The sequence below is a fragment of the Knufia obscura genome, assembly GCF_036327395.1.
Source record: "Knufia obscura strain CCFEE 5817 isolate CBS 148926 chromosome Unknown scaffold_2, whole genome shotgun sequence".
Taxonomy (NCBI): domain Eukaryota; kingdom Fungi; phylum Ascomycota; class Eurotiomycetes; order Chaetothyriales; family Trichomeriaceae; genus Knufia; species Knufia obscura.
In genome coordinates this window covers 1,094,684-1,109,209 of record NW_027042688.1, presented here as the reverse complement: position 1 = coordinate 1,109,209, position 14,526 = coordinate 1,094,684, and the positions used below count along the sequence as shown (strand labels likewise).

Below are 14,526 nucleotides of genomic sequence, written 5' to 3'. Positions count from 1 at the left end.
TAGTGCAAGCTATGCAACGACCATGCTCCTTCATTGCAACGGTACACCTGGGTAACGATTGGGCATAGAAAGAGGGTAGCGACGTTTGGCGGGATATGCCACAGGTCCATAGCGGTGCTCTCGCTGTTAATCTCCGTGGAATCGTGCGGTTCCATTGTGAGGAGGCAAAGATTATAGTTACAGGCTATGGTTGCTTGCAACACCCGAGGGATCATTATCGAACATTCTTGGGAGCCTCAGGTCTTCCATCAGATCGATTTGGAATGAGATCAACCAAGGCGTGTCTTTCTCGCATCACGATCATCAGAGGTGAATCCACCCGTGAAATGTGCTTCGCACTCCGAATAGTCACTTCCCGGGATTCTGCTTGGCCTCGACTCAACTGGTCTCTCTCATGTCCTTGTTGGCAGCTTTCATTGAGATATCACAGAGATACAATTCTTTATTATCATAGAAGCGCTTTCAGGCATTGGTGCTATCACATTCGCCACGTACTAATGAACATCTATGGCACATTGCGAGTCGTCGAATGTTCTTCTTCTAGTGATCGGTCTCTCAACGTTCTCTCAGCCTCACCTTCACTCAATCTCATCGTGGTCTTCTTTGTCTTTCGTGGTTCGCGGGCTGGAACTTCTCGCTAACCCGGGATCGCTTTGCTGATCAGCGATAGTCGTGGTTTGAGTTAGGGCAGGTTGTTCACTGCGATTGTCGGTTCTAGAGTCGACTGCAGTCGCATTAACAGCCTTAGCAACGAAGCGCTTTTGACCACTTGGAATATTTCGAGGGTCAGGCGGATTAGCTTCCCAGAGACCTCCCGAAAGTCCAACATCATCCTTTGCCTCCTCCAATCGAACCCTCGCAGCATCGACTGCCTGGTTATAGCGAGCTCTCGCTCCTTCAACGCCGGCAACGAGCTGCTCCCTATGCATCCTCCGTCCACTCAAGCGAACCTCCAGCAGACCTGCCTTGGCCCCGTGAAATGCTGCTCGTAATTTCATTGGATCATATGCATCATACATCCTCGCAAGGTCATTCAGTGTCGAATTCAGCGTGCCATTACTCTCAATGGCTATCTCGAGCTCCACAACATGACTCCAGAGCCTGTACTGAGTAACATACCGCTCAAAGCACAACAACCCAAAGATCATCCTGTCGAGCTCCTGGCTACGCATAGCAAGCCGAGGTGAAGCCTTGATGCACGCCTGGTGATACTCCTCCTCAGCCGCAAGACACGCATTGTAATATCTCTGCTGCTCAACGTATCCCGGCCGGCGCCAGAACTCGACCTCACCCAGTGTGATCTTCTTCGCGGCTCGAGCGGACCAGTATTCCACCGCGGCGGGATCAACATCTCCACCGACCGCAGCTTGAGCCTCGCGAAGCACCGATCTGCTTTGGAGTCTTTCATTTGGCTCGAGGTCTTCGATGGTCGGAGCAACGACTTTTGTGACGGCATCGTCCATATCTGGCGCGACGTCCATTGCAAAGACCTCGATACTTTTGAGCTGCTCAACGAGGTTCTTGTTGGCGACGGGCTGTCGACAGGCTGGACAGGTGTTGCCTGGAGTGTCGATCCAGACTGTTAGGCAGTCGCGGTGGTAGGAGGTGTGGCAGTCGATGTGGATGAACGTTGCGCATTGGGGGGTCATCTCGTCTGTGCAGATGCCGCAGGTATCGGTTCTTGATTTGGAGTGGCCTCGTGTTTGGAGGAGACGGTTGGGTACGGTGAGGGTTGAGGTGGACATTTTGCTTTCGATCGCGATAGGAGACGCAGAGCTGTAGAGCTGTATCCGTCGTAGGAATTTTTTGAATTCGTCGATCGGTGTACGTAGACGTGGTAAGATTTTGACAAAGCTGAGAGGGTGTAAAAACAAAATTACCGTGTTCATATGAGTGATGCACCTTGGTGACAAGTGACAAGTGATAACACCAACTTGCACTATTGCTCACTACATCGACTTATCGCTTTGACCTGCTGCACATTCTCGAATTTGGTGTATGTGATGAAGTAGGAACAATCGAATGTAGGGCTCGCACCAGGACAATTCTGCCTACCTTGCGATCTCCCAATGTGCCTCTCTTTGCAAGAACAACGCGTTACACTTTCTCTCGCTTGCCGTTAATGCTGCTCGGGTGATACAATCTGAAAGCTGCTTTTATGGTTCGTCTAGTTTGTGAGCTCTCCTTGACATGGTGTCGATCACAGCCACCCATCGCTTCTACCAATTCGTGCATTGTCCGCAAAAAGTTCACCACTCAAACTGATCTTGCTCGACAGTACCTGAAAACTCCCTTACTTTATCTTATCCCGAGCGCTGATAATGACATTCCGAAGACTCGACCTTGCTGCGTCAGTCTAGGCTGGTGCCGTAAAGGTGGACGCCTCAGTCCCGCCAGGAGCAGTGCCGCCATTGCCAGTATCGCCTTCGTCTTGACCACTACCTTCGTCTTGACTATCATCGCCCACTGTTGGCTCTTCGAAGAGTATACCGCCTAGGGTAGGACCGAACGGAAGGCCATCAGCGGCTTCTTCCTCCTGAGGAGTGATCATAGCAACACCGTCGTGGTGGTATTTGCCTCTCAGGTCCAGTACCTCTCGGCTCTCGACAAGGCCTGTGCCTCGAGGATCAGGCGGGTACGACTCCCAACGGGAATTGAATCGATCATTTGACCGAGCATCTCTCATGCTGTATCTTGCTACAGCGAGATCTTCATCGAGTGTCACTGCGTGTGCTCGAAGTCCGTTGTGGAGGATGCGTCTGTACCTAGTGCGGTCCTTCATGATCATCTGCGTGATAACCTCTCGGGCCTCAGCGTACTCCCTGCGAGCCTCAAGCTTACCGATTTCGTGCTCAGCGACCAGTCTGTCCCGCTCCTGCTCAGTAATGACACCGTTCTCATAGTCATCGTTAGCTTGGCGCTTGCCTAAGACATGAGTGTAGATTCGGTAGTGGGCTTTATACCGCTGTTGGAGTAGAGGCTCGATGTGATGATTGTTCACATCCTGTGTACGCTCCGAGAAGCCCGAGCACTCGTTTTGACACTCTGAGTGATACTTTCGGATTGCTTCATAGCAGGCTCTGTGATATTGTTCCTGCGCCTTATAGCCTGGTGTCTCATCGAAGGCGTCTTGCCCCAATTCTACCAATCGAGCACGTCGCTTCGCCCAGTAATCGAGTATGGTTCGGTCGACGTCCCATTCGTCGCGTGCATCTGCGATGATTGGTCGGCTTTGCTGTCGAAACTCGAGGAGCTGCTCCGGTGTGGCGTTTTCGGGATTGTCAAGAACGATCCTGCCTCGGACGACAGCATCCATGTCTGGCGCTACTCTCTCGGCGAAGCCCAGCTCTTCCACTCCGTCCAGAAGCTCCAGTAGGTTGTGAGAATGTATAGGTTCTCGACATTTGGCACAGTTCAACGAATCCTGAATCGCTCGCTCATAGCAACCTGAATGAAAGTAGTTGCTGCAGCCCATATGTATATAGGTAGCATCGGTCTGTAACATTTCCTCGAGGCAGATACCACAATCTGGCTCTCGTGCTGAGGCATCGAACCCTCGTGTTTGCTGTAGGGTCACTGGCGCTTCAAGAGTGGCGGTGTTGCGCACTCTGCCCATCTCTGGCTCATCATCAGTTCAGCCTCGGTCTCGTCGGCATCGGTCGCTTCGGCAGCATTGTCGTTCGTAGGAGTGGGAGGCACTTGATTAGTGTGACGTCCTGACCCCAAATCAGCAATGGCGAGCGCTGCTTCGTCGCGCTGGTCTGCGATGCCAGTGTCTACTGGTGTTCCGTTGTTATCAGCCATTGCGTCCGCTTTGGTGATGGACTGTAGATAGGTAGAGTAGCGTGACGTGGCCAAAAGGTTTCCTGGTCGTGGAGAGAATGTTCGACAACTGGGTTTTCGCTAACTTCGACTTGCGAAGGAGATGATGGACAAGAAAGAATTGTTTGACGAGACGTCGAAGGTTTTTCTGATGGTGTTGTGTCTTGAATCAACACTGCCAAGACGACTATTTCGATATATTGCACTCATGTTGCCATCAGGAGTGCACTTCGTGTTAGTTACTGCTTGCACTACCGTTCACTCGAAGTGGTATCGTGTAGGTGGCCGGACACATCCTTCGCTGTATTTTGATTCGACCGGGAAGACTAAGTCAGCTTCTCTTGTCGATCCAGCCCGACCATGTTGCCGCTCTTGGTGCTTCCATCAATTGCTAGTATGACTGTCTGCGTTTGAATCAGGAGTAGCGGTATATGAGAAAAAGCTTGGAAGAAAAGAAATCCGTCTATGAATTAGGAAGACCAGACAAGGTGCCAGATGAAAGCGCTTGCTCCAGCTGATTAGATTGGCAAGTCTCGTAGCAAGCACAGGCAGGATGGAAGGGGGCAATAGATGCCGAAAGCATCTATCAAGGCTTTGCAACCACATAACAATCAGCAACTTTCCTCCACTGGAAACACAGCGAGCAAGGCAGCGGCTCCCCTACGAAGGAACTAGTTGTTATGCCCATAGCTATTTCTTGTGATCAGCGCCCAAGTATAGCTTGTTGAAGAGTCATACTTGGAGTTGGAAAGCCAAAGGGGCGAAGCTTTTGGCAATGCTTGCTGGTATGACTCATGCTGCGGGTTGACTGTATCAGCTAGTCGGCCGAAGTAAGAGCTACAAATGCCAATGCGATCTCAATATGAGAGTAGGAAGTCAAGCCCACAGTGACCTTCGCCAGTACGAGACAAGCAACGGCGAGGTCGGAGTATGATGTATCGATGTCATCAATCGCTAGAGGGCTAGCTGAAATACTATTGTTGTCGTCGACGGTCTGCTTCAAAGCGACTGCGTGATAGTCCGTTTTGCATATTGAGTCGAATTATAATATTCTCAAGCTCGTCTCTTATGACCCGGTCAAAGTGGTATTGGGATCAGCTCTGCACCTAGGCGTTGGAACAGGCAACATTCTCGCGGCAGCAGATAGGTCATCGAACACTTCCGACGGCTTCTGAGCCTAGAAACAACAGGCTGTCGCCTTAGCAGCACCCCAGTCGGAAAGATGGACAATGGGTCCTCATGTGTGAAGATTTTTGTGTGAAGAGTGTGTCAACTCCAGACTGTGCACGGTTACTAGTACGGCAGGTCAGTAAGACCGAAGCTGACGATCAGCACATGCACCAATCCCCAGGCGTCAATAAGATACTTTAACAGTGAGATGTAGGTTTCTGTCTAACTACAGTTTGCACGATAGGCGCTCGGTTATTTGCAGTCCTGTTTTTGTTAAATGCAGTCCTCTTTCTTGGCTTACGGCACTACTAAGCCCGATTCTGATCAAGCGATACCCAGCAAAGCTTCCTGCTTGATTTCATCGCGAAGCTATAGTAACACCCTTTATTTACAGGGCTACTAGCACAAGCGATACTGAGTAGGAGTAAGCTAGAAAAAGAGGTAAGCCGGTACCTCTCAAGCAATAGCCTACTCAGGTTTGTGTTGGTGGTTAGGTGGCTAGGTGGCTAGGTCGGTGTTGGCTACTAGGTGGGCGTTGGCTGCTATGTATCTAGGTTAGGGTTAGTACTGTAGAGTGGTCGATTTAATAGAGCTATTTCGAGGGAAAGAGCAGCCCTTACTAGCGTATGAAATGTGACTGTATTTACTTTTCGTAGGACTGCAAATAACCGAGCGCGCACGATAGTACGGGCTATAAAAGCGACAAGTCCCACCTTGTGTCACCGCTTGGTATTGCTGGTGTATATATAGACGCAGTCCCATCTTTTTATGATTGTACACCTGGTGCACCCCAGATGTCTGATATCGGCACATTTTGCTGCACAATGTTTCTGCCATGCTTCCTTGCGATAGCTCTCGCTACGCGTTTGATCACTGCTGTCCATCTCAACATCACAGCCTTGACATACCGAGATGGTCTATCCATACTTCAATGCTGGTCCTTAGAGCCTCCCTTCAGTGTACCGACGACTGGTGATGGACCTTTAGGGGCCTCTGTCGCTAGTCTCGGAGCCGTCGGCGGCACTGCTAGCTTCATCATCCAACCAGCAGGAAGTGTCGGTGCCTATAAGAATGCGCCCGCACCACAGTAAGTCCTCTCAGCATTGCGTTCATGCTCGGGCAGAGGTGAATCTGATCATGTAGCTGACGAGTCGTTCACTAGATGGTCGGTCTTTCTCTCTGGACTGGCTCACATCACCATCCCCGATAGCACATCTGAAGCCTGGATCACAGGCGGCAAGTATGGGATCGTGTATGCGGATGATACTGCCGAGCTTGCAACTGGTCATTATACTACGTTTCCAGGCAAGGACGAGACAGTGTTGTTGGGGATCCCGGTGGCTGATGGCCAGCAGCCCGAGCATGAGGTATTGCATGAGGGAGGATGTATGTGGGATGATTTGATCGCAATATGAAAATGCATTGGTCTCGTATCTGATGCGACTGGGCAGATTTCTGTATGCTTGCTTTATTGACAATTCCATTGATTTGCTTCACTCACAGTGAAGTCCGGAGATCATGCATTCAATGCAAGACTCGCACAGCCAAGCTATTGCCCCTAGTCACCATGGTTGGGCTTCCAAGTGAACATCACTTCTTTACCCTAGACCACCTCACCTCCTCAAACATTGTCGACCAGCAGCCTTCATCCATTGCTGATAATTCTTCTGCTCATGTACAAGAGACCTCGAAGTCCTTGCCAGTACCCGACAGCTTCATCCTCTTACTCTTGCGCTCCACCTCCTTCTCCTCCCTCTTCCTTTTCCTCTCCTCTGTCTCAACAGCTCGTAGCCTCTCCTTCTCAGCCTTATTCTCCTCCCTCTCCCGCTTCTTATCCTCTTCCTTCGCGGCCCTCTTCCCTTCCTTCACCTCCTTCCATCTTTTAATCCTCTCCTCCTCCGCAACACGCTCCTGCTCCTTCCTCGTTTCTTAGCCGCAACCCATCGCTCCCGCTGGATCTCCCCATACTGCTTATCCCCCAGGTACCTCACTAGCTCCCAAACCCTAAATCGCCTGCGACGATCACTAATACCCTCTGCTTTCAGAAACGAGCTCGTTTTGTCCAGCTCACACAGCTGATGAAGACACCAAGCCGACCATCGCGTCCGATCGAAATAGCCCGCAAGCATCGATAGGGGGTCGTCGACGGTCAGATGGTTGAAGGCCGCCTCCTCGACCATATCCTCGATCGTAGTGAAATTGGGACCGCGTGCGGACCATTTCCATGGGTCGGCCCCATGGACGCTGTCTTTGATGGGCTTGACGACGTGCTCAAAGTATAGGCTCCAGATTGCCTGGAATTGAAGGTTATGCGTGATAGCGTCAATGGTCGCTGGACCAAGAATGTCTTTGATGGTTTTGGCTCTTTGAGGCGCTTCTGGCGTAGAGTCGACCGGTGCCGCTAGGCTTGGGGACATTGTTCTTGTTTCTTCGTGGTGGTGGGATCCGTCGTGTATCGCTAACTTCCTGAAATAGAGGTTTGCTAGCTACGAAGGAGAGACTTATACGCGAGTGGTGGGATATGGGTTGTGGCAAGTGCAATGTGGTAACTTGATTCCTGGCGATGATGAGTACAGAATGTGGAAACATCCAAGGCTAGGAAAGTCGCCAGATGTATAAGAATTCCTCTGTGTTGTAGCAGGTGCCCTTGGATCGAATGACTGAGATGTTTCCCTTGTTTGCAGGTTCCTGATACCTCACTACTGCTTCACTTGGACCCGCATGATGGACAATCTTGCAGCCAACAGTGTGAGAAGGCGTGCAGTCAAGACCGAAACGTGAGCAGCAATGCTGCCGGTTCAGATACAAGAGCTCACCACACTCTCACTTTCACAATCTGAGCACATGGACATTGCCGGAGGTCAGTTTCATCTACCGTGGGTTTCGAAATCTGTGCATCATGCTCACGGTTCGCCCCCAGACAACATGTACGGCACCCAAAGCGGCAAAATCCCAGTCCGAATAACAAGTCGACCACAATGATGGCCACGCTCGGAGTCAAGTTGTATTTCTGCTCGAGGCCTCGTGCAAATTTGCGGGTCTTGCGGCGTCTGAATGCGACGGTGAGGAAGAGGGTGAGGCCGAAAATGACGAAGCATGTGATGCCGACGCTGCATGGGAGGGCTAGGGCTGCTGTGACGAGCTCGATCCAGGGAGCGAGGAAGCGGAGGGAGGGGCCGGGGAGCAGGGGGTAAATGTCGGAGGACAAGGGCATTGTTGCGGTGGTGGTGTGGAGTGGACTAGACGCAAGTGCTGTTGCTATCGATCTCGCTCTTGGGAGCTTCGCCGCATTCAGGTTCTGCTGTCTGGTGAATGGGTGAGGAGACGATAGAGCTGTGACTAAATGGCAGATGATGCCATTATGTATTTATATTCGAAGTTGTCAAGCTGGGTGTCGATCACAACGCATGACCGAAGGAAGCACTCAGATCGTGTCAAGGGGTACGTTGCAGTATTGTGTGACCGTTGGCTGTTTGTTGTCGTCAGAGGAGTGTGCTCAAGAGTAATCTGTAGATCTTGAGTCAGTCAGGTTGAGGGCATGTCTGTTACGCGAGTGCTGTCGACCGTGTGTTCATTACCATCAACAATTATGTATATTCAAGACCATGAGCAAGAAGTCCCATGGCATTGCAAAGTCACCCAACCGAGGATGACATCGCAGCCCCAGCATGCTTCTGACGTCTCGTCCTGCTCAGTGCTTGCGCCAAACGCTCAGAATGCCAACACTATAACCATAGATACAAATCGTGTTCCAGCAGAAAGAAATAGTGTCGCATGGCTGCACTCGCAGGGGCCCAGCGGCACCTGACTGTGACCGTGGCCGCGACGTGACCATTCACTCCTCCGACTCCTCCTCATGAGTCTCAAGCACAGGCGCACCCGCACTCCCACTGGCGCCTCTCCTTGACCCTCTCGGTGGAGCATTCGGCCCACCATTAACAGGCGACTTCCCACCAGCTTCGCTCTTCCCCTCCTCCTTCTTGTCTCTCGTGCTAGGTGGCGGCGCCGTGAACATTGCAGTCAACGCAGCCTTCCGCTTCGCTTTCTCCTCTTTGTCCTTCGCTTTCTTCTGCTCCTCGCTTAGCCCTTCATCTTTTTTCTCAACGGTTGCCTTCCACTGTCGCCAGCCGTCGAAGTCGATCAGCGCCTGCATACATCCCCACTCTGTAACTTTCCGCGACATCCACGGGAACCCAACAGGTTTCGTCAGGAAATCATTGCAGCCCACGGCTAGAGCCTCGTGTCGATCGCTCTGCAAACTGCTGGCCGTCAAAGCCACAATGATAACTGGTGATTTGAACAGATTCATATCGTGCAGTTTATCCTCGGTGTTGATTTCGTGGCTGCCGTTCTGCTTCCCGTCTGCTGATTGACCACCTGACAGTCCCAGACCAATACCGTTCACGCTTTCCAGCCGTCGGATCTCTTTCGTAGCTTCCAGTCCACTCATGACAGGAAGCTGGATATCCATAAGGACTAAATGAAAGCCACCTGTTCTCCACGTGTTGACTGCTTCTCTGCCGTTCATCGCGCTCTTCCAGCGCACTTTCAGCCTCCTCATGAACTGTTCCAGCAACCTCAAGTTGATGACATTGTCTTCCACGATCAAGACATTAATCGGTGGCACCTGTGCATCAAGCAATCCGGCCGGTGCGAGCTTCGAGGGTAGCGGCTCTCCATTAATCGATTTAGCCGACCGCTGCTGCGATGTTTTGTTCTTCCTCGTTGACCTTCCGGGATGCGGCGAGCTCGTTCTGTTCGGAGGTGTAATACTAGGCCGATGATCCATCTGCACAGGAGGAGTAGGTAGGGGAGCTGGCGGATTCGTGCCATTCGGAAGTTGCGGTTTGAGGTCTATACTCGATTAGTCTTCGAACCTCAGCTTGAGATTGTGCCTGCCTTACCGTTAGAATGTGGCTGTGATGAGTGCATGATAGTAGGGCTACTAGTGTGCTGCCTGACGTACTTTGGTCGCCCGTCGCGGTGTTTCCTTGTACTGTGACCGCCTGGACTGGGTAGTGGAGGGGCCTGGCCGGTTGCGAGGATACCTATGCTGTGTGGTAGATGTGGTCCGTTTGGTTGTGCTAGGTGCGGACTGTGGACTGCCATGGGAGGGAAATATTCCCTTGCTCCGTCGCCTGGCCTGTGATCTTCGACATAATATGGATATGCTATAGCAGGATGGTGGCTTCCGATCCTTGGGCTGGGCTTGGGCGTTCTCCGCTGCGCCACGTCTATCACTAGGGCTTCGTCTATGGTTTGTCCTCCAGGATAGTAGGAATCGAGTGCTTGGATGATCGACTCATCTGGACCTAAGACCCGATCTTGTGGGACGCTCTTGTTGGCTTGCTCCCTCGACACGATCTTCAGAGTAATGTCGGGCGAGTCTATCGACCTGCCCAGAGAGTTTGCGTATTTCCGCAATATCACGTCGCGGACTGTATCGACTAGATCGTCATCGTTGACAGCGACCAGGGTGGCTGATGCACCAGGCCGCTTGACCCATATTTTCTTTTGCATTATCTCGAGTTCATCGTCGGATGGAGCGGATTGGGTGGGCGATAATGCAGGCGATGGCGCCGGCAAGGGCCAGCCGGGAGGGAGCTCTGGTTCTGTGGCGCACTCGGGGGTTGCAGGCAGTAAGTTGACTTGTGCCGACGATGAGGTCGAGAGCTCGACTTCTCTCACGTAGATGTGTTTTTCAGCTAACGTTTCCGGTCCGTATGCGGGATTCTGATGTGATGAATGATAGTCAGTTGATTCCGGCAGCGATGCCTGTGACTGCGCAAATGATGCGTTTCTGCTCGTGCTTGAATCAGCTGCCGCCTCGTGACGTTCTGGCTCTGAAGGTGCGTAAAGCTCAGTACTGGTCACTTGGTGATGGTGTTTCTGGTGAGCGGTATCTTCGGCTGTTAGAGCCTGCGGTCGGGCACTTGGAGCACCCGAAGCCTCAACTGTTTCTGGAGCCTCAGGAGCACCAGCCACAGCATTGTGCAAGCTTCTTGGCAGCCGGATGATCGACTTGAGCGATCTGGTGATCTCGCGCAGCAGCATCGATGATCATTCTTCACAACCTCTCATCATTGGTCATATGTTCCAGGCATATCATGGACTGACGGGCTGACCGGATATATGTGTCCGAGAGTTCTTTCGAGTGAAGAGAAGGGAAGGAGCAGTCAGCGAGTCAGTCATCTTGAGAAGCACAAAGGGCCCCATGAACAGCACATGGCTTTCCGAACAAACTAACGTGAGATTTGCGGGCGTGCTGCGATCGATGGCTTGCTTTCACTTTTTGCCATCAGAAGCTTGCAATTTCGCATTCAAGGATGTCCTTGATCTTAGATTCGCCATAACACCCAGCATCAACATCTGCTTGGTGCCCAGCAAGCCAGCTTCGGCCCTAGCACGTTTACGTCTGCAGCTGCCGCTAGAAAGCCTGTTTTGGCCAAGTAAGACAACCCGCTTTGGCTTGTGCTGTCGAATTGAGTTTCATCCCCGAGAGAGGATTCGTTTCAGGACCAGATGCTCCATACGCCTTATGCACGCTTTTTGAGCACAGAACGCCCACTACTCTACAGGTGTAATGCTTGCAAGCCCGGTTATATGCTCAATATCTAACTTTACCAATGTGCCACCACATGAGAGGTGCTGCCTCGATTTACCTGCCGGCGCTTGTTGTCTACATCGGTACGAGTGCTGTACTATGGTGATAAGATTACTACTCGCCAACGACGGAAAGCCTTCGAAAACGTCGACAAAGATCAGGATTAGTTCATGATGGATAATACAGAATAACGCCCATGTGACTCTGCAGATCGAAAGAGGCTCATTCACTATTTCATGAAAGAGATCGTACCGAAATGCCCTTCAAACAGAATTACTCATTATATCGCCTTCAAACGAATGCCAATTCGCTTGCTCCTGTGCGTGTGCGTGTGCGTGTGCGGCCGTCTTCGTATGTGGGGAATCTTGTGCTAAAATGTGCAGAAAAATGCAGAGACCGTCCTAAATCATGGTCGCGTCGCAGACATAACATCGTGATGCAAACATTCCTCCTTCCATGACTTAGTGTACACCAATGAAATTGAATCAATGGTGCTGGTGTTGCCCATATGCGCGTTGAAAGCAGTCATCCTGTTACCGACCCATCATATAATCAGGATACATGCCGCCAATGTTGCCGTCGGGCCCAGATCCTGGTGGTTGATTGCGCATACCCAGTCCTGCGTATTGGGTGTTCATGCTTGAAGGGTTGGAAGGGAAGCTGGGAGGGCTTGTGAGACCGGGTGGAGGTCCGTTAGCGGTGGAGAATCCGCCTGGTGACATGGGCATCATGCCGTGGATCATGTTCGCACCTGCTGGTCCCAAGGGTGTGGATGGACCGGTGCTGCCTCCAGCCTGACCAGATCTTACTCCCAGCGGGTTCTTGGAGAAGCTGAGGCGAATCCCGCCCTTGATACTGTTATGCAGTTGCGCTCCATACAGGTCGTTTAGTGCTTTGGTCGCGAAAGACACATCTTCAAACTCGACAAAACACATTGGCCCATTCTGCTTCGTCCGGAAGCAGAGCCTCTTGTAGCCACGTTGTTTTGAGAACATTGCTTTTAATTCATCTTCAGATGTGTCCATTGGCAGATTGCCGACATATAGTGTATTGCAAGGCGGGTTTTGGTCAGCTGGGTTGACTGGTGGGAATTGCACGCCGTGATGACGACTGCCTGCCACATGGGATCCAGATCCAGGCGAGAACGGTGTGCGCGGAGCGTGCATTGACACTGCTGAACGCGGGGTGTGGTATGTCGCATGCTGTGGTCCGGACATCGTGGTCGTCAAGGATAGATTGCCGAAGGCTCCGGTCAGTGGCTGTCTTGTGTTGGACCTGCGAGCAATGTCTCTTTGCGCATACCCAACGGGATCTTGCAACAAGCCATCTGTTTCATCATCACCACCTTCTTCACCAATGACAGATTTGCCACTCATGCGCGTGCGATCCTGCAGCTGACTACTGCGAGGTGAGCGCTGCTGAAACATAGCCGAAAATGCGCCCATTCCATCCGAGGAGTAAGCTTCAGGTGGTGATGTTGCAGGTGGAGGTGACATCGTGTTCATCGAGTCGAATGCGCCCGTGTATCGGGCTGATCTGCCTATCGGCGATGATGTCTGTGGTGCTGGCCGTGCTGATGCTGGGTCGATCGTGTTCCGTCTAAAACCTGAGCTGAAGCTTGGAGAAGGAAGCATCTCAACTACCATGTTGGCCTGACCTGCCGTATTGGGCTTTCCATCAAGCATGACTTGGGCCTCGGACGCGCCGGTCATCGACGAGAATCGTGCTATAGCCGTTGCAAAGCCTTTGTCTTCTTCATATTCGCTGGGCACTACCTCTGTATCCTGAAGGTCCTTGGCGAAAAGCAACATGGTTCTCACAGCCTCTCCAGTCGTTGTGAGTGGCAGCTTCCGCAGTATCAGCGCAGTCGGCACGTACAGACCCTCATTCGCACTAGACATGCGACGGTCTGTCATTTCGAATGGCATATCCTTTGGTAGATATGCTGTGTTGTGTGATGGGGCTGCGAATCTGGTCTGCTGTAACCTGGATACCACTGCAGTCATTCTGCGCCTCGACGGAGTGCGCAGCCTCTTAGCCGGAAAGAGGTTCCAATGCCGTGCCACGAAAGATCATCTGAATGTGCAAACAGTTCCTTTTGTTCTGCCCCAGCCCTGTGCCTGCCTTCTTTGCAGGAGAGTGCCTCCGTGCGGCGGCACGATATCCCTGCTCAATGCCACTGATTGGAAGTCGCCGAATACTATAACGCCAGTGTTTGCACTCGAAGTCGGCACGAAAGCCGAGCCTGACGTCTTCAAGACACGCAGAACAAACTTCACATTCGCAGTGATGATGGAACAACGAGCTGTATCACCCACAGGTTGTTTGTGCAGGATGGTCGTACAGTGATGGCGCAAAAGATCAGGCTAGAATACCATCTTCACCCAACCTGAAGAACGATGCGTTGTCGAATGGACGCCCAGTCTGCTCTGCTAGCGAAAACGGCCGAGACGGTCGAAAGGTACGACGTGAAGTCGAATAGTTGGTCGAGTCTATGGTGACACAAGAATGGGATCTGGCTGTCAGCAGTGGGCAACTTCAGATGGAGGGCAGGATGCGGACAAGCATGTCTGCCAGGAAAGCGGGATATTTTGACGGCGTCAAATAGCCAGTTGATAGCAGCGATAAGTAGCGGCTAACAAAGCTAAGAATCGAGTCCGATGTCTGGAGGATGATGAATCAGGCCAATCCAGCACTCGTCAGATCAGGTTCGTGGTTGTGTGGCTTGCATATGGAGACAATGTCGTTAGTTGAGCACGACTGGACAGCCGCAGGTACAATTAGAGTTGGAGCCAGCGGATCCTCGTCAATTCGCCTTTCAGTCGCGCATGGCCCAGCGTAAGGCGGAACAATGGGGAAGACCCGGTCGACGCAACGCCCACATGGCACTGGTTGACGCAGATACTGTTGAGATATGTGTTCGAGGGCTC

At 51.9% G+C, this 14,526-nt stretch overlaps 5 protein-coding genes across 5 annotated transcripts; all 5 read right to left on the bottom strand.

Moving 5' to 3' along the window:
• Window positions 1-578: 578 nt before the first annotated feature.
• PMZ80_002262 (uncharacterized protein) lies at window positions 579-1,745 on the bottom strand (the record flags this gene model as incomplete). The annotated part of the gene is made up of 1 exon (XM_064870696.1): window positions 579-1,745. The coding sequence occupies one exon, from the start codon at window positions 1,743-1,745 to the stop codon at window positions 579-581; it is 1,167 nt and encodes a 388-aa protein (XP_064733149.1).
• Window positions 1,746-2,356: 611 nt separating this feature from the next.
• PMZ80_002261 (uncharacterized protein) lies at window positions 2,357-3,804 on the bottom strand (the record flags this gene model as incomplete). The annotated part of the gene is made up of 2 exons (XM_064870695.1): window positions 2,357-3,464; window positions 3,608-3,804. 2 exons carry the CDS (start codon window positions 3,802-3,804, stop codon window positions 2,357-2,359), a joined length of 1,305 nt encoding a protein of 434 aa, XP_064733148.1.
• Window positions 3,805-6,663: 2,859 nt separating this feature from the next.
• PMZ80_002260 (uncharacterized protein) lies at window positions 6,664-7,409 on the bottom strand (the record flags this gene model as incomplete). The annotated part of the gene is made up of 2 exons (XM_064870694.1): window positions 6,664-6,913; window positions 6,961-7,409. The coding sequence occupies 2 exons, from the start codon at window positions 7,407-7,409 to the stop codon at window positions 6,664-6,666; spliced, it is 699 nt and encodes a 232-aa protein (XP_064733147.1).
• Window positions 7,410-8,827: 1,418 nt separating this feature from the next.
• MgSsk1 (Two-component response regulator SSK1p) lies at window positions 8,828-11,046 on the bottom strand (the record flags this gene model as incomplete). The annotated part of the gene is made up of 2 exons (XM_064870693.1): window positions 8,828-9,846; window positions 9,897-11,046. 2 exons carry the CDS (start codon window positions 11,044-11,046, stop codon window positions 8,828-8,830), a joined length of 2,169 nt encoding a protein of 722 aa, XP_064733146.1.
• A 1,083-nt stretch (window positions 11,047-12,129) lies between these two features.
• Window positions 12,130-13,602, bottom strand: WHI3 (cell cycle RNA binding protein whi3; the record flags this gene model as incomplete). Its single annotated transcript, XM_064870692.1, has 1 exon — window positions 12,130-13,602. The coding sequence occupies one exon, from the start codon at window positions 13,600-13,602 to the stop codon at window positions 12,130-12,132; it is 1,473 nt and encodes a 490-aa protein (XP_064733145.1).
• Between the last annotated feature and the right edge of the window lie 924 nt (window positions 13,603-14,526).